This window comes from Symphalangus syndactylus, chromosome 8 (genome assembly GCF_028878055.3).
Source record: "Symphalangus syndactylus isolate Jambi chromosome 8, NHGRI_mSymSyn1-v2.1_pri, whole genome shotgun sequence".
Classification (NCBI taxonomy): Eukaryota; Metazoa; Chordata; class Mammalia; order Primates; family Hylobatidae; genus Symphalangus; species Symphalangus syndactylus.
In genome coordinates, this window is record NC_072430.2 from 126,805,455 (window position 1) to 126,825,760 (window position 20,306).

The following is a 20,306-nucleotide window of genomic DNA, read 5'->3' on the forward strand; positions in this document are numbered from 1 at the left end:
GAACTAATTTTGTCATTTTATGTACTTTTGTTTCTTTAAATTTAAATAGGGATACATGGCTAGTAGCTTCTGAATTGAACAGCACCCTTTCAGATCTTCCTGACTGTAAGGTTCTCTCACACCAGTCTTGAGGAAGCAGAAGAGCATGAGTTTAAACACCTTGGGCACTGAGATTGTACTAGGTTCAAATCCTAGCTCTGCCACTGAGTGATTCATATAAGTTCCTTGAGCCTCAGTTTTCTCATCTGTACAAAAGGAATGGTAGTGACATCACTTGCTGCATGTGACATGTGGAGAGTAATAAATAAGTTAATACAAGTAAGAGCTTCAAAAGGTATTATGATTATTCCTTCTAAAATAACAGTCCTTGCACTTTATTGAAACTATGCATTTACTCCTCTGCCTTCTCTACTAGCCTACAAGCACCGCTATAACACAAGTGCCAATCACCATGCCTGGCACATTTGGACTCTCATTAAATACGTTCAGGAAGAAGGGAAGGAGGGAGGGAGAGAAGAAAGGATCAGGAGAGAGAGGGAAGGAGAAGGAAGAAAGGAAGAATGAATGAAGTAGGCAGTAATATCTTTCATGAAGAATAAAGTAGGCTGCTAAAATAAAATAAATAAAATATGAGAGTTTTAAATAAAAATTTCAGTGGAGATGACTTAGAGATGAAGATGGAGCCTGGAACTCCAGGGAAAACATATCTCTAAGTGACAGTAAAGGGATTGGATAACTCTGAGAGAACCAAAGAAAGATGAAGGAAGCTAAACTGAAGGGTTTTTCTAGATGCTATACTGATAAAAACATAAACTTCAATCCTTAAAAGTGTGTTCAACCAAGCTTCTTCAAGAGAATACAATTGTGGGTTATGTAACCTTATTTGTCTACAGAATATTCTCATAGAAAGGGTCCACCAGAAGCGAATACATGTACATTGCGCTCCCCATTGCCAAGTTTTCATTTATACTACACTCACCAGTTTCCCCAAAAAAGCAGTAGTGGGCAAGTTTTCATAACTGTTTATTCATTATAAATAGTAAATATTTACTGCACTTTTTACATGAAAGACATTTTTACAACACATTGTTGTTGGTTGAGGCTGCAACACAAAGATAGTACTTCTCTTATTCCATCACCCTCTAAGACCAATGCATGAACTAAATTCGGTACTACGTCTAGTCTCACTAACTCGCTACATCATAGTTCTTAACTCTAAAAGGAATGTATTTGTGCCTACCTCATTCACGTTTCCAAGAATAGAAAGAAATAAATAACACTGCCTTCCACCTTCTTCTTCCTCTCAACATCTCAACAAGCAAATTTATTGACATTCTAAAATGTCACCACACAAACGTATGTAAACCTCAGTTCCTATAATCTTTTAATATTGGATATCATTGTATAATTTAAAAGTACATGAGAGCCATGTGAACATTTCTGTTCTTGCCCTGCCTTTCATAGAAAAGAGAAGAATGTAAACGTAATCAGTTTAAAAGCATAATTATCTGATCTGGTCTCTAATCAAAGGAGCAACCCGGGTGCTGGTTGTCCAGCAAATGGCAAACATCACTGCACTCTATCACTATGAATTATGGGCTGTGAAAATAAAAGCACCTGCAAAAATATACTTCTGATTTTGTTTATATCGCCTTGGGCATTGCCAAAGCATCCATGAGGTACACAGTATTGCACACTGATAAGCAGATATGTGAATGCATGTCACTTTCTCTCCACCGTGCCCTTCCTCCAACCCAGGTGGGCTACCAAATAAATGTGAACTGGAAAAATGTCACACACCTCTCCCCACACCGGAAAGGGAAACAAATCCTTCTTCCTGGTAGCCCATATCTTGTTAACAAGACGTATCTGGGACATTTATTGACAACTAGATTACAAATGAGGATACAGTAACAAATGATTTATTTAGGAGGTCCTTTACAGCTAGTCTAGCTTCCTAAAAATGGTTGCATTTATTTTTATTTCAATTTCCAGTGTGTAAAAGTCAAGGATTCCTCCATTCTTGCTTCATGAAGTGAGCAGTTTTAAAGTTGTAGAAGTATCAGCATCGAACATCGACATGTTATACTTTAGAGTATTCTATTATATTTTAGAACAGTCTGCTTGCCCAAACCAGTCTGGGTAAATCTCAATACACACACACACACACACACACACGCACTCACACAAGCAAATGGAATGTTCTAGCTCCTCGATGATCAGCACTAAAGAACTGGGATATTTTGATATGTAACCATGTGAAACCATTGCCTTAAAATGTTGCATTTGTCTTTTATTGCTCCAGGTCTTCCTCTTCTCCACTGCTTTTGTCGAACGTGTTCAAAAGAATTTGAAACCAACTATTGGAGGAAGAAAATCAATCGCTCTCCTTTGTCTCCTATTGGGACCACCACCCCCCCCACAACAAAAGGGTAATTTTTTTGTTTTCTGAGCAGATTCTTCACGTCTAGGCTGCGAAGACCAGAAACAGGGCCAGTTTTAGCTCCAAGTGGACAGTTCACTTATGCGATATCTGGCTTGAGATAATGAAAGGCACCTGTAAGGAAACACACGCAGCTTTTTAGGTCATGCTGGGACAATTCACAGTCAGGGGCAAGATCAGCTACAGGCTGACAATGTCATATTTAATACTGTGGTATCAAAGGCTTGAGACTAATATTTTTATTCCTGAGACAAGTTTGACACAACTTTGTGTCCCTGGGATTATCCCCCATATGATCCTGGAGCTGACCTCATTAAGAACATGTGTTTCTAATGTCAGGGATTATTTCATTTTGGCCAACCCTTGTGTTTTACCTAGTGGCAATCAGGTTTCACGTCTGAACAATTAATAACCGCAAGATGTTGTTGACATCAGTTAAGAAAATAATTACACGAGGAAGCCCCTGCTGGAACAGTCAGCTGGCTTTGCAAAAAAAAAAAACAAAAAAAGAAAATTGATACCGGCATGTGTGGCTTAATCTTGCCTCTAATTCACCTTTCTTAAGGAAGAGTTGAGTTTATCTCCCTTCCAGGAGAAATTGCCCCCTAAAAAGTCCAAGGCTTACTTTGTCCATACTGCCCATATTGGTAGCCTGTGACAGGGTCCATACTGTAGGCTGTGGTGCTATAGGTGGGTGGACAGTAGGACTGAGATGTTGGCAGACTGTCCAAGCTCTTCATATGGTCTAGTCTCTGACTGCAGCTGGCCGACACCGTGGTGGTAGGTTCCAGACCCCCAGTGAGAGGGGAGAGCGCATAATCAGTCTGGGGCTGATGAGGTACCCCACCGTGGTTGGTCAGGAGTCCCATTACCTAAAAAAACAGCCAGATTGGGAAGAAGTTAAAATGCAGAGAGAACCAGATTGCAGCCTACAGCTGAAAGAATAACTTGACAGTCCAGTTTTTATTTCTTTGGAAATCTGTTAAAGAGCTGTCCAGGAGACTATGACCCCAATTCTAAGTGGCAGAGATATTACATCACGCCTGACAATAACATCTGACTGCAGTTTCAGAAGAAGGAAAGGGGGAGGGAGAAGAGGGGGAAAAGGAAAAGAAGGAAGGAGAAGAGGAAAGAGAGAGATTACACCATGTCCCTAGTGATAAAATCAGACTGGAATTTCAAAGAAGGGGAAAAAAGGGATGAAAAGAGGGAGAAATTGTATCTGTTCATATAGAAAAATGTCTATTCATACATTAAATCTGGAAGTTTCACATGTGATTTTTAAATAGTCATTTGCTTATATTTTTAAAAGATAAATGAATCCAAATCAAGTTATTTTTCATGTACTTTGAGATCTCTGTGCCTTTTTTTTAATTATTATTACTTAATAGTGTTCCCTCTCAAGAAAGCCCCTTTCCTTGTCTTGGCCATCCTTTGGTAATTAGAAATATTTACTCCTTTCCTGATGGTCTCTGGTCCTTTACTTACCCCTCCCATGGTATATTCATTAGTTCAGTCACCTGCTTTGACTGGTGAGAGCTTTCAGAGGAGCAATCTACTCATCTTTATATCCCAGCACCTAAAGCAGTGAGTGCTTGACACATATTAAGTGCCGAATGAATGAAATGTAAATAATTCTCCAAGTAAAAGCCTCCATTACCTATTATTTTATTTCTTCTCTAAACCACCATTTCATATATATATATATATATGTATATGAAGTGTTAAAAGGAAAGACAAGCCTGAAATGTAAACATGGTCTTAAAAAGTTCAGTTTGTAAATAACCTGGAGAGTAAGACAACTTGGAAAAAAGAAAAATATCCTGTGACAAAATAACTTACGGATCAACATGGTGAACTGTTTCACCAACTCAAGATCCCTGACCCTTACAGCACCTTGTGGTGAAAGTAAGTGGATAATTAATTTTGCAGCTGGAAAACTGCCACACGAGAGAGGAAGTGATTTTTCTAAACTGTGTACCCTTCTGTGGCAGGGTTCAAAAGCAATTGCAAAAGAAATCTAACGCCAGGTGAAGAGCCCCCCCTAAGACACATCTACTTACAAAGTATTTAAATGCAGTATCCAACAATTCCACAACATTTCCATAACAGTCCTGTCTCATTTTAGGAAATGTGAAGCCTACAGAGATTAAAGTGTACAAATAAGCGAAAGAGGAGAGGGCAGAAATGACAACCAAGCCCTGACTATAAGCCCTCATGCTAACTACAAAATAAGTCTCATAATTCAGGCAATAGAACCCTGGATCTAGAAGTTCCAGTAAAGCAGGAATCTGAGAGGCAGTTTGGGCGGGAGGCGGGTCTAGTTTTGCTTCCCAGAAAGCATCTCAGCTCAGATTCCAAAAACAAGGATCCCATAATTCCCTTTGGGAAGGGTTTGCGTAATCCTTATGATTAAGTAAAATCTTCTTGAATTAAAGCTCTGAGCTGATCCATCTTCAGTTAGCCCCAAAAGACAGAGAAAAAAGAGATCCACCTTCTGTGGATTATCAGTTATCCGCTCTTCCTCCATTTTTACAGAACATTTGAATGGATGTCCCTGCCTTCCCCAGAAATCCTGTTTTTCATTTTGTTGTCTCTCTTTCATTTGAGTTATTGTCTATGCACACACATGGGAAGGTGGGCCCGTGTGGGCAAAGCAACACAGTAATGCCCACATTTTGAAAGACATCCCAGGAATCTAAAATTTTTTGAGATACGTGGTAAAACATCTTTTTTTTACAATTTTAAAAAATTAGTTATATTCTTTAAAAAAAAACACAAAACATTTTTTGTGGCAGAGCCTAGTTTTGTTTTATTGGGGATTTGGAGAAAGCGAAAGTCACAAAATAAAGTTAAGCATCAATAGGACTGACAATTCCAGGAAGATGGAAAATCACTAGAATGTGGGTTCTTTTAGGGCCCTACCCAGCATCGTTTATAGCAATTTCTTCATTTCACTATTTAAAAACACTTGAACATAACTAAGAATGCATTTAAATTAGTTTCTGGATATGTTTTCCATCTACGTGGGTTCTTTTTGCCTTTCTTTGAGCTTATATAGATGATTTCTATATAAGTGTATACTTGGAAAATTCATGAACTTCAATTGATACACTAATTTATTAATTATGAAATTTCAGCCCAAATTAGACATCTCTTTTAGAAGAAAAGAGTCTTTAAGTTAGAGGTTGTTTGGTGCCAAACACACTCCTTTCAAATCAGGAGTACATTTTCGTATGCAATCCTGATGGGTGAGATTGGACATGAACATAAAAACATTTAAAAATGTGATTTTTTTTAATGAAAGGGAATAATCACACAGGGCAAATATTTTACCATGAATAAGTTGTGTTAAGCAAAATTCAAAAACTTAGAAAAAGCAATTTTATAACTATATCAGTCCAGAGAGGAAAGATATCCAGTGGCACTAAATAAAAGGAAAATAAACTCTAAATTAATAGTGTCCTTCATGAAGATACTTACTTGAAATTCAGTCGATGGTATGTCACTTTAAGAGAGAAACGGAATGCTCTATGTATAGTTATACTTGATGAGCTCAGAGCAGAATTTTATTCAAAACATGCACACTTTGCCATGAGCTATATGTACATTTTTGTGATAAACTTTTTAAAAAATCCCCTGCCGTACATTTTTTGTTTGCATAACTTTGAAGGCAGCAATAACTAATTATAGGGGATGGGGGAACCCAAGAAGGTCCTAAAAGAGAAGAAACATGTCCTTCCTATAAGCAAAAATCAGCTTATGATATTGTTCATGAAGCAACTTTTGGCAGTCGCTGCATTAGAAAATTCTTTAGGAAAGGATTTAACTCTTAAGATCTTGAAGTGTATCTATTGAAGGATGGAGAAGATACACTGTTTGCAGGGCCATATCAGGGCAATAGAAAGATAGTTCCTCAAAGGTTCCAGGGCTGAGTAGCTTTAAGACATCCCAAAACATGACCAAATAGGAAGGACACCTGCAGGGTCTTCCTGTGTGTCACTATTGTCACACACAGAAAGCTAGCGAGGGCGTCTCCTTTAGCCACAGCGCTCAGCACAGCAGCCCAATACTTGCAGGCGCTGATGTGAGGGCATAGAGGGGACCAGAGACCAGTTATCTTTTGTTCCTTTGACTTCCCTGATAGAGCCCCCAAGACAGACATTCACAAGTTCTTATTTCCACTGCGATGGTCACATATTATAATCATAATCTCAAGAATCTTATAAGGATGGGGAATACAGTACTAACATTTTCCTACATTTGGCCTGAAACTGAGATTAATAAATAATTATAATGTGATTTATTTCAATATTTCACACTGAGAAAACTTGAGAAATATACATCATTTTACAAACCTACTGTTTTACATTTTTAAAAAATATGTGTTGGCAGGGGGAGTGAGGACATCAATAGAAAATGCATTACTCTCCCCTCACATAATTTAAAACCTCAAATCTCTGTAGAAGGGTTCCATTACACTTTCATGTATGTCTCTTTAAAAGCTATTTTGTGTTTCATGTGGTTCAAGGGAAGCTGTGGAAATTTCTTTCTGTGCACAAAGAAGTTGGTGAATGAACTTCTTAGAACTTATCCAATATGGTTATGGAACGTCTTCCAGTCATATTTTCTTTTTAAGAATAATGTCAGAATTTCTTTTAGGCATGCTTTTCCTACAAATTCCTTCGAATTTGTAATTCAAAGCCTAAAATCAATCTTCATTTGTTGTAAAGTGGATTTTTTTTGCCCTCCCCTTAAACCATTGTAAGATATTTCTACTACAGGGCTGGCATTTTGTACCAATTATTTTTTTTTTAATTTGGGGTATGAGAGAAGCTTGATTGCCTAGTTTTGACAAACAATTTCAAAGAAAAAGAAACAAATTCAAGGCTACTCAGTTCTGTCTCCTGAACACAGATCACACTCATTAAATGCCAGGTAAATCCAGGAGATGCAATGACCAGGAAGAGTTTTTCTTTAATAAAGATCTCGGTTCTGTCTCATTAGAAAAGGAAGTAAGGAGAACTCTTTCTTTTTACTTTTAGTTGTGAGCCATCTAAAAAAAAAATATCTATTAAGCAGATTTCTAAATTGTTACCTCCAAAATGTGTTCCACATACTGTTTCTAAATTGTTTTTTGAACAGCCTTTAAAAACAAATTCAAAGCTTCCGAATTTATGTCCACGTTTCTTCTACCAGCTCCTCCATCTTTTGCATTATTAGAGAGACATTTTCTGAAGATCTCTTTAAACTCATTCTCAAGTTTCAGAATTCCAAATAGGTTGTTTATATCTTGATTGGAAGATTATATGGTTCAGGAAAAACTAAGTCTTTACAATTGCTCCATGCCGTATTTCTCTTGAATTAATTTTCCTATTGCAAGATTAAATAAAAAAGATAAAAACTATGGGCCAAATTAAGATTTACCTTTAAAATGATATGTCTGGAAAATATTTGTCTTGGCACAAGCATTACGGTTTTCCCATCAGTTGAAAGTGCCTGAAGCTTATCAGAAATTTAAAATGATTTAGTAAATTATGGTGCACATCCAGGCGCTTCTTTTTTCTTTAGTAGGAATTCTTGGTTCACGTCTTTATTTTCTTTCTTGTTCTTAAGTAGTCAGATGTTCTGATTTAACATTTAACATACACATTTAGTTTTTTTTTTAAATGTTGTGAATTACAGCTTTGTATGACATAAAGAGTTTTTTTAGCCTTCTATCTTTTCCTCCAAAAATCTACGGACTATATTTTTTTATTTAGATATAATTTATTTTCAGAACCAAACAAAATTGCTCAAATGTTTATCCAAATGTTTTTTGCCAATATGGGTGTTACTGGAGTCATCTAATGGTTAAATTTCAGTAACTGTATCTTTGAGGTTAAAAACCTAAATTTAAAGAGCAGAGACTTTCCTGAAAATGTTGTCCTCAGATTCAAATGCCTTAGGAATTATCCTGCAGTTGATTAGCATCTAAATAATTAGATTTTGGGTCCTGTCTGTTTGAAAGCTGTAAGAGGAAAGTTGCCTGAAGGCAGAAGTTTCTCTTAAGGTATGTGTGGTGACCTTCTCACCCATCCTGAGAGTTAGGGAAAGGCCAAGACTGACCTTTACCTAACCAGATAGAAAACCTGTGCATGTTTTATTTTAATCCTTAGCCTACATTTTACAAGTAGCTGTGTTTAATGCATGATGAAAAAGTACGAGGGCCAGACAAGTGTGCTTCATATGCAGCATACATTTCCAAGTTTTCACTGTAAAGAGTACAGTAAGTGTTGTCTCAATTAAACTCTAAGGTATTACGTATGTTTCATCTCCAGCCCTGTGACCAGTCACAGAAATAGCTCATTTTTATCAATTATTTTGAATACCTATTGCTCAATAGAGCTAAGTGTTAAATTTAATAGCAATATTCTTTAGGGACTGATGACTAAAATACAAATCTAGACAGAGAATTAGCACAGAAATGAGTTGCATAACCATAGATACTTGTTCTTAACTAGGCAGATGTTCTTCTAATTTAACATTTAATATGCACATTTAGTTGTTTTTTAAAAAACCATTGTGAATTATGATTTTGTATGATATAAAGGGTTTTTCAGCCTTCTAGCCTTCCCTCTAAAGTGTGTGTGTGTGTGTGTGTGTGTATATAAATATATATATATATATATAACTTCTAGTTTACTTCTAGCCAGTGATGAATAACTATATCATGTCCATCTATTATCAATAAAGCCCATTAAGAAAAAGCTCATTCCACCTAAATGAAAAAGCATGCCAGTTAATACCGCTGGTATTTGACTATGTTAGACCCACCATGGGCATAATAAAATTCTCATATGTTTTAATTCATTTACGCATGCCTGCATTTAATATGCTTTGTGACCATGTCTACAATTAATATGATTTATGGGAAAAGAACATGTGCAATATTGGGGGACTATAGCAAATATTTTTTCCTTCTATGAATGAAAAATATAACAAAATGGCTCAGGAAAATTGTTGGCCCTTAGCATATTAAGAGGGACTGACAGAGCCCTGAGTAAACTTGAGGGAGTTAATGATATCCTCTTATCTGACCCTGACACATTTGCAGCATGTAATTTACAGAAGCTCTGTCCAGGGAATCTTGACAAATGCTCCTGAGGATGTCAGGGCAATGTTCCATTCTAATGTAAAACAGATGTGGGTCAGATACCCTCATTCATCACTTAACACACAGAGCCTCAAACTCTTTCTCGGAGGAATGACATTACCTGCTGTTAACTCTTCTCATTTCAGGAAATTTCTCACAACCACAGTAGCCCTCTAAAGCATGTGTGCTCAAACCTATCACCATTTCAAAATCCAGTCTGAGAACATGACTGTGGAAAATCAAACGTGTATCTTGGTTTCATTTCATGACTACTCCAGGATACTTTTGCTAAATATTAATTGACCCTTTGAGACTTGGGATTCTAAATATAGAAAGAGAAAAGCTCTATGTTTGGGCATCTCACATTACTTCAGTGACATGACATTCAAAATTTTCTCTCTAATTGCCTGTAAACCAAACTTCCATGTAAGGAAATGCAGGGCTGATTCACCCTAATAACCATTCATTAATGCAAATCTTGCTGACCTTTAACTTCACAGTCCCATTTGAGTCTCACAAATCACTTATAATAAACTAGAAATACTGCCTTTTAGCGAAAAGAGCTTCAACTCTGCCTCTCCCAAGCAGAGGAATGTTGGTTTATATATACTATATTCCCATTTCCCTAAAAGTTTTCCCTCCACCTACCACTCTAACAACACGTAGGGCAGACATTCTGATCTGCTAAAGGAAGCAAATGGTTGTCCAGCTCAACAAGGAAATTTCTTCTTTCTTCCAGACCAGGTATGATGTAAGCAAATATTTCTGTGGCTGCCCAAAGTCAATAGCATAAGATTGCAGCTATGAAATGTCTGAAGACTACGGAAAAGAAGTTTCTCTACCCTTCTCTTCTTGTGGAGGAAGGTACATCCTTAAGATAAAGAAAAGAACCAACTGAAAAGACCTGGTGATACTGATTTACCTGTGACTGATGAGTAGATGTCAGGAAAGGTATTTCTGTTAATCATGGGGAAATGGAGAACAGGCTTGCAAAAGTCTAAGAATGAACATACTCTTTAGAAAACACTTGCTGGTCTGTTTCATAGGCTCTGTGGTAAGTCAGAATAAGCATTCATTTAAAATTCATGGAATTTGGCCAAATGCGGTGGCTCATGCCTGTAATCTCAGCACTTTGGGAGGCTGAGGCCAGAGGATTGCTCGAGCCCAGGAGTTCAAGACTAACCTAGTCAATACAGCAAAACTCTGTCTCTACAAAAAAAAAAAAAAAAAATTAGCTGGGCGTGGTGGCATGTACCTTTAGTCCCAGCTACCGGGGGGCTAAGGTAAGAGAATCACCTGAGCCCAGGAAGTCAAGGCTGCAATGAGCCGTGATTGCACCCCTGTACTCCAGCCTGGGTGACAGAGTGACACTCTGTCTCAAAAAAAGGAAAATTAAATTTAATCAAATTAATGGAATTTCTACCAACTCTACAAATGTGAGACAACATCTGAGAACACAGTCTTCCAAAAGCTAGAAACTACTACACCATTAAACTAAAATCGCATTTACCTTAATTCTCTCCCATACCTAACTCCAGGGGCACTGAACCAATGATGATGCTGTGTTCTCTTTTCCAACTGACGACTCGTGCTTATGGTCATAATTTGGGCAGTGGTTATGCCTCCTACTGCACAGGCAACTTGATGTAGGCTGGCAACATACAGAACCTACTTTGATCTACAGAAACTAATTCTGCTCCTGCAGATCCTAGCAAAATAAAATCTTTGTAATCTAGTGATTTTAAAAAATGCTCCTCAATTGATAAATTCAAAATCACTTAGATTGTCCCTTATGTTCCAAAAACCTTTTGATGGTACATGATGTTTTAGCTACCCTTATCCTTGGCTGGTGAAAGAAGCATCACCACATATCAGATTCCCCTGCCTTTGAGGCAAGTATCATACTTCTAATTTACCCAGTATCTATTGTTATAGAAGATGGACTGTATATTTTCAAAAATACATTCATGTCAATATTATATTTCAATAAGTCAAAACTAGAATCCAAAAAGAAAAACAACAGGATGACCCTCTCCCCTCCCTGCTCCTAGCCCCATGGAATAAACGGTTAACTTTAGTTTTCATTATAGTGGATTATCATGTTATTGTAACCTGAATTTCTCAAATAAATTGATCTTAGTACATTATATTTCTGGAGACTATCTTATCCAGCCACCTTAGAGTTACTGCATTCTGAATGGACATCAATATGAATCCTTAGATCTTTGAAATGTCTAACTAGAACACTTGAAAATATTCCAATTTACCAACATACCACCTTTCCTTTGATGTCACTCAGTTTCCGTGTTTGCTTTATTTTTCATGGACAAGCAAAAGTATATTTTTGTCAGAGATTCACATATATTTTTTTTCTGAGACAGAATCTCACTCTGTCACCCAGGCTGAGTGCAATGGTACAATCACGACTCACTGCAACCTCACCCTCCTGGGCTTAAGCTGTCCTCTCACCTCAGCTTCCTGAGTAGTTGGGAGTACAGGTGCAGGCCACCATTCCCAGCTAATTTTTGTATCTTTTATAGAGACAAGGTCTCACTATGTTGTCTAGGTTGGTCTCAAACTCCTAGACACAAGCGATCCCTGCCAAAGTCCTGAGATTATAGGTGTGAGCCACCACACTTGGCCACACGTGATATTTTTAAGTCAACAATAATGAAACCCTATTGCAATAGCATCAATACTTTATCAAAAAGCACTTAATGTTCTTCAGCCTACGTCTACAAGACAATTTTTTTTCAATATCATCTAAGTTGAACAAGAAGGTACAGAAGAAGCTGAGGTAATTTAAACAGTTTATGTGAAAATGCACTGCTAGTAAGCGGCTAAGTTTGAACTCTACTGGTGCTGTCTTTAGATTAATGAGTTATACCCACACTGCAATCGATTCATTAGATACGAATGCTTTCTTTTCCTTTACCCCATTATCTGCCTCATCCTAAATATTATTACGTAGTTTATAGCCTCTTCTTTAAAAATTAGTCTCCCCCTGCTCTAAGTTCTTACACAAAGGGCTGACACTGTGTTGAGGTAGAAGACACCATCAGACATTAATTAGAAAAAAAAACATTCACCTGTGGAAAAAATCAAGGAGTCATTTTAGAAACAAATGGATCAAGAGTGAGGTCTCCACGTGGGTTTTCCATCATTCAGTACATCCCACGAAATGTTCCTCAAAACTTGATAGTTTGGTATTCAACAAAAGGGCTCCATAATCAGATTAGAATACACTGAATTAAACAAAGTTAAACATGTTTTCATACTGCAAGACTTGTCGGGGCCTGTAGTAGGCTAATGTGCACTCCTACACTGAAAGATAAACGGATATAATTTATGACTTTTACCAAATTTTACCTTCAGAATACTTTTCTCTCACACCACTGTTCTACAGAGGCTGCTTTGGGGAACAAGTCTTTATCATGAGGCTTGGTTTGGTTTCAGGGTGTTCAAATAGCATCATTCCTCTAGAAGCTTATAATCAAAGGCAGTAGGGGTGTGGATACACTATAATAGAATAGAGTCTGGTATGTGTTTTAACAAGGTATAAATATAATAATGTGGCATCAATAGAGGCTAAAAAAGAAATTTTGCCTGGAAGAGTCATGGAAGGGTTGACATTGAGCTAGAAGCACAGAGTGACACAAATAGAGGATCATTTCTGCAGTGGGTATTTTGAAATCTCAGGGCAGATGCAATAACGCAAGCTGCCCAAAATGAGACATCAGTATTTTCATGAGAAAAAAGAAGAGTGACTTCTTTAAGTAATGCTTGCTTCTTTCATTAGTTCTGTGCTAAAGGTTACCCGAACAGTCATCTCACAGCTAAGGAATATTCCCTTCAATGTAGACACGCTACCCCATTATTCTGCAAAATGCACTCTCCCCAAATGTCTCCCAATTTGCCATCTGTTCCACTGATCAGCAGGGGCAATGCAATCGCTAATCTCAGAAACTCTAGTTTACTGAATTCGAGCTAAATGTCAAGAGAAATTTTTAAATATTCTACTATACATTGAAAAATATATACCTTTGATGAAACCCAGACTGTTTTACACAGACAGATTCTTTGGAAAAACAAAAACACACACACACACAAATAGTATACAACTAATGACTAAATCAAGTCTTCTGTGTCTGTAGTACAAAGCACACATTCATCCCCTAATTGAATAAATATGCAAGTATTCAGATTTCTGAAGATATTGCCATTTTGCAAATGCAATAATAAATTAAAAGCTTTACATTGCATTCCAACCACATATAAAGGGTTGATTCAGGCCATTGGCCCACATAGTATCTAGCACGGCTGTGTATTGCCGACTACAAAGAAAAACGTTTTATCCTAGTTGCTTAGTTATAGACTAAGCAATAATGCTCATTTTTTTTCTACTCAAGAGCTAGAGGAATTCAAATGGGACTAAAATAGAAAACACAAGGTTGTTGCATTTGATTTGTCCAATGTACAGGAGAACATAGCTGACAGAATTTCTATTTAAATCAACTCAGCAGACACAAAAATAATTAATTCAGCAAGGAAGGTTTTCTTTTGGCTCATTTCAGTGACATGATGTAAGATTCAGTCACTGGCTGCTACATTCTCCCTTTCTTTAAAAAGGAGATTTGGGCCAAGTCGTTGTCTCTCTCACAATTCGCCAAATTAACTCAAGAGGCTTTGACTGGAGCTGACATAAACCAGGGCTCTCCTCATACTCTTTAAGTGTAGCAACCACAGCCTTAGAGAAAAACCAAAAGTACCAGGTCAATTACAGCCTGCTCATTGATTCAACAAATGGATTAACAGCCATGTCTTCCTCCAGGAGCAGAACATCTCGAAAACCTAATATGGCAGAATGGAAACCTCCAAATGGCCAGTGGTTATTCTGGTGTAGCTGAAATGGGCTCGTTTATGGTCATAAACGTTCTTGAGCCTTCATAAACATGGAGGCTTCTGAAGCCCTGGCAATTAGCTCACAAACTGCTTAAGAAAAGAAACAGAAAGAGGCTCAAGCCTTTGAGAGGCTGCCACTTTTGTAAAAAAATATTTCTATTTCTCTCTGCCTCCAGCTTTGTTTGACACTCAACAAATTTCTTTAATCAACATCACTCCTTTTTCTTCTACAGATAAATTCCTGGAAAGTGTAAAGGGAAGAAAACCCCTCCATTGGGAAATAGGTTGGTGGCAGGCTACTTGCCCGTCTGATTCTTCACAATGATAAAGGTAGATCAAAGGCACAGAATTTGCAACCAGTGTGTGAAATGAGTGCCTTGTTGATACAAGACTAGCATCAAGTAGCTTCTGGATGTGCACCCAAAAACGTCCCAGAAAATTAGCTATCTTGAAATAGAAGCTGGCTGTACCACCAGAGTGAACCTTATTGCTTTGACCTATATCAATAGCACAAGAGAAAGGCAAGGAATTACCAAGCCACAGTAGGAAAGATTTTCACGGCAACAAATGAAACAGAGAAGTACCCAATGCAACAATTTTTAATGACTATATCCCATCCACATAACAAGTCCTTACCCCTTGGATGAGCAAACAACCATCATTTTGCCTTGGCAGCTAAAGAATTTGAGATCATTGTTAGCACTGTGGTCCCAAAATGACAAGCAAAATCAAAAGCAGTCTTGAGTTTTGTGTACACATATTAACACTTAAATGCTTCTTCCTAATAAGTTTCAGGATTAACAAATGTTTGTCAAAAGGAACTGTGCTGAGCAATTGAAATCTAATTTGAAATGGAACCACGATAGTCTAATACATATATGCATGAAACGAAGAAGCTTCCTAATAGGCATAGCTGACACCAAATATGCAATTTACATACATTACACACTAATAATCTCAATTTTAATATTATTCTTTAAAAGCAACTGGATGGGTGGTAGAGTTAAAGGTTTGCTTTTGTAAAATGTGAATAAGAACAAAAAGTTGATCCTGGCATTTTATGCCATTAACCACAGTCTTATTAGTGTAAAGAGCTATCTGCTCTTTCTGGGTCTATTTCAGAGATGGTATCTCATCAACACAAGTCTGTGATGATTCCGCCGGACTTACTAGATGCATGGTGGATAAACTTGATGAGATCTGCAGACCTCCTCTTTGTTCCTGAGTGGTGCCGAGTGGTGGGCAAACATTCAGGCATTTTCAAGCCCAGTACACAAATCTTTATGAGAATTTTTTCTTTCCTCAGTAGATTGTCCATGAAATAGGACAGGTGTACTGGTTATTCAATTACATCTTACCCAAGACCTGGACAAAATTTGAAACGAGGCCTCACAGCACAGTTCTTACCATGGGGATTTATTAATAACAGTTAAAGGTTCTCTAAAACAAAACTTTTTTTTGTAATTTAAGCCTATTTTCTTATTTTGTCATTGGTTTCACTCATAAACCAGAAACTAAAATCTGCCCATCTGCTCTAAACACAAAACGTGTTCATAATAATCCAGATTTACACCAAATGTATTTATAAGTATTGCTGAATTGAGAGGAACTCAAAATTTATAGGCTCTGAGGTTGCAAACAGAACTTCCTCTTTTCAGGGAGGAAAATGCTTAAAATGAATGTAGGAAAGGCTCAGAAAGCTTCTTGGATATCAAATGGCTTCACAGGGAAAAACAATGTCAGTGATATAAGAGTAAATGAATCAAAACCATATGGATCAAATTTTCCTTAAAATACACAGTTTGAAAAATTAAGAAGGAAAAGTGCTTGGCAAAAATGTGTTTTAGGTTTTACCAAAGCCAAAACATTTGAAGAATCATTTGCAATGGTTGATGAACCCTAAATGCAGCCAAGTTGGCCCATTTTGTATACTACAAAACAATAGAAAAGATTTTCCTAGAAACCGTGTAACCCGCTGATACTGTATTTCACTCAGGAAATCTTTAGAAACTGTTACCAAAGAACTGTGGAGTTTGTAGAAGTCGGGTGGCGGGTGAGGCATGAAATGATAAAAGTTTCTTAATTTAATTCTTGTTTTGGGGGTTTGGCTATGTGTGTCTTGGGGGTGGGGGAGCAGTGAGGGTAGTATTTCTTGCAAAGAAAAGTTAATTAGAAGAACGTGGGCCAAATGTCAATTAGCCTCACATCTTGAGCATATGGTAGTACTTCCTCTGTACTCTGTATTCCAAGGCAGCATTCCTTTTTCCTCCTGCATGTGTAGGAAGGTGCTGGTAATGTACTCTCTGGGGATGGAGGAAAAATAAATGGTCTGTATTACCCCATGTACTATATTGTCCTCACATCAACAAAACAGAAACTTTCAGAAGGATGGTACTACAGAAGAAAGCCCGTGTTACAGTGAGTTAAATGCTTTCCTTCCCAGAGTGTATTTTGTCATTCATTATAAGCCCCATCTCCAAAAAGGTTATGCAGTTCAAACAGCTATCCAGAGATGGTAGAAAATTTTGAGGTCATTAGCCTCTCTCCACCCTCTCACACATCACTGAGAATCTCACCTCAAATTCCCTGACACATCCAGCCTTCAATATAGAATGAAAAGCCAAGCCCACCATTTGTGAAGCCATTCAACCATGGCTGCAAGAAAATTCAGTCGAACATCACTGGGGCAGCCCTTGGGAAATTTCTTAGGACATTATGCTTCCTCTGATGGTGACCAGCCACTAAAATGTGTAATTTGTGTTCATAGAAGAACTAGTAAGAACTGGACAAGAGATAGAGTTGGCTCTTAACCCTGCCACTAGCTCACTCCATCAATTAGGTGATTGTGTTGCCTTGGCCTCAGTTTTCCAATAAGCAAAATGAAAATATTCCCCAGATATTGTTGCTGATTCCCTCAGAACAAGAAAATATTGCCAATGATTAAATAATGCACAAACCCTTTCAGCAACTTGAGGAGGAACAACAGCAGAGTTTCTAAAGGTTGCTGTTGGTATTCTGAGATTTAGGCTGTCACAAATACAGATCAGTCCATTGCCAAGCTCTGACCATCTGGACAGGTGTGACCTCCCTGAGACACTGCTTCACACCAGCCCCTCATGAAGCTCAGAGCTTCTCTGAGGAAAGGACTGAGGGCATCTATGATGCGCCATTTGGCAAATGGCTCTAATTCCCAGTCTTTGCTTGAGGGAACAGATACATTAGAGATGCAAAACAAAAACCAACGATTGTACACATACACAAACACACACACACACACACACACACACAGAGAGAGAGAGAGAGAAATGCTTGGGCTATCCTTATAGTGTCTATTAATTCCTTGATGAGAAACTAGAAAGCCCACTCTACAATCATTCACACACATTCCAGCTCACAATTTCCAAGTGTGGATGGCAAACAATACATCAATTTCAACAGCTCTAGGGAAAAAGTCGAATAAAATGCAGAAATATTTTTAACATGTCGAATAGCTCCACCAGAGAGATCTACAGTGAACTGATCACAGTGACTTAAAAAACTATATCCAATTCAGTGTAAATTGACAGGTGGCAAAAGGCCTATGATGACACGTAAAGACAGAGAAAAGGCAAGATACGAAGTTGTATGCACTACTTTCTACTTGGTCAATTATGTTTCTAAAGGAGGCATAAGAACCTAAAAAGCTAGAAGGCAATATGCAAAGATATTCATCGTAGTTACCCTGGGGGATTTTTTTTCTACTTTATAGACACTTTTTAAGCAATTTTTTTTATTTCTCTACAATGAACATCCAGTGCTTTTAATATGGGGAGAAGATAGAAGATTAATGGAAATTAAACTTAGCAAAAAGAGCATGAGTTGACCTGAACAGAAAAGTTTTAAAAAACTAGTCTCTACTAAATTATTTTATAATATGACTAAAACCTCCTGCATCTGTTTTTTTATGAAAACTGTTTTCTCTTCATTCAACTCTGGACTATAATGGACAAGATCCTAGACCAGGAACCGGGAATCCTAGATTCTAGTCTTAATTCCCTCCCTATCAATCCTTTAGCTGGCAGAAGGTGACGATCATTTTGGGCCTCAGTTGGCTTTCCTGCATATTAGATAACCAGACAGAGGTAGAGGAAGTAGAAGAGTAAGTAGTGAGGAAAAGGAGAAATGGTAATTGTAACGCTATTAGTTATTATCAGTTAGTATAACATTGTCCGTGTTATATGATCCAATATATTCAAAAGTACTCTATAATAAGCAGTGACTTATTATAGTTCACCAGCCTTTCTCTAGTCTCTTCTTTAGTTAACAAGTAAACCACGGTGTTAGACATGAGCTCTTTGCTTCACATTTTTCTTTAAAATATTTTTAAGAAAGCCAGACAAGCAAAAGTAGTGTAGGCACCTCTGGCTTAAATAGAGTCATTACAGAGAAGTGATATAGCCCAAAGTCTACAGAAATCTAAGTTCGAATCCAATTCTCCTACTCCATTGTTGCATAAATATGTTTGGCAAGATACTGATTTACTCATTGTCCTTTGCTCTTTAACTTTGCCTGAGGAAATAAGGAGGAACTTCATATTATTTGTCTCTTTTGTAACTCAGTGCGGTTGCTACAAAAACCAAGAGAACATAAATTCCTAGTGGTGGTCTGAGGTGGAAATGTATGGCAAAAATGCAAAATACCCTGCATATTGCAATGTAATCAAGAATTACCATAATATGTAAGATATAGTAAAGAAATACAGGAAAAAATGCCTGTGGAATTTTCCGTTGCTTAGTATTAGAATGATTTGGCTCTACCATCAACTCCAGAATCATAGCCAGGTTTCTTGAAGTCTAGGATTAATAGTTAGGAGATCACATTCTAGCAATTCTACTTATGTGATACTTAGATATACAAAAGAATACACATCATAACATACAAGATAATACACTTGTACAAGAAACTACCAGTTTCACTTATAGAATACAGGTTCTTATTAGTTTTATTGCTATTGAATAAAATAAGGTATAAGAAATGCCAGTGGAATCTGGGATCTCACCTTGCAGAAGCAGCTAGGGTAGGAGTTTACTTTTATTAAAACTTTCAACCAAATCATGCTCATAAAAAGCTTTTCTACAGCCCCCCAAACTACAAATCTTAAAAAATTACAGAGATAAGTACTTCTGATATTACTTCTAAGTTGTGGAAGAAGCTCATATGCCATGAATCTGGGTATTTTAAGGATGACTCTATCAATATAAGTCCATGATTTTCATGCAGAAATCACATTCACAAATGCCAGCACTTGGAAATAAAATGTATTAAAGTCCTGTAGGAAGCACTTTCATTGTTTTCATTTTGTTATTTTTCAACTGCGGTTTAAAGCCACCTCATAATTTTTTTTTTTTTTTACCCCAGGATGTGCTATAGGAATCTATGAAACTTAATTACATTTACTGTTACAAAAAAGGATTTATGAACTTTTGCCTTTAGGCGGAAATGTTTATTTCATTGCCTTTGCTATCCATTCTTTTCAACTCCTCCGGCTTTGAACTTTTCAGCTGCTCACAGTTATCACTGTCGTGCAGAGCCCAGAAACTCCACTCCCAAGACACACACCACAAGTTGAAGAAAACGAAGAGGCAAAGATATAAGAGTCGTTATTTTGGCCACCCTTTGTGCCATTAAAATCTCATTTTCTGCCTATTAGAATGCCCTCTTGGTGCTTAGGCAGTGGTGATAGTCAGTGATTAGTGTGTAATTGAGTATAATTGTCTTTTCACTTTTCATTTGTGTCATTCTGAGCTTCTCTCTGTTTTTCTAACCACCAAGAGGAAAAAGGGGGTT

General features: G+C 37.3%; 1 protein-coding gene across 3 annotated transcripts in view; it reads right to left on the bottom strand.

Annotated features, from left to right (window-relative positions):
* Positions 1-1,006: 1,006 nt before the first annotated feature.
* PAX3 (paired box 3) overlaps positions 1,007-20,306 on the bottom strand; it is a 99,793-nt gene continuing 80,493 nt past the window's right edge. For 2 of the 3 annotated variants that reach the window (XM_055287864.1, XM_055287863.1), the window contains exons 8-9: positions 3,069-3,315; positions 1,007-2,557 (exon numbers count right to left, since the gene is read on the bottom strand). In XM_055287864.1, coding sequence (XP_055143839.1) covers positions 2,523-2,557; positions 3,069-3,315 — 282 coding nt within the window. In that variant the 3' untranslated portion in view covers positions 1,007-2,522. The remainder of the gene's footprint in view (positions 2,558-3,068; positions 3,316-20,306) is intronic. The other variant, XM_055287862.2, reaches the window with a different exon arrangement.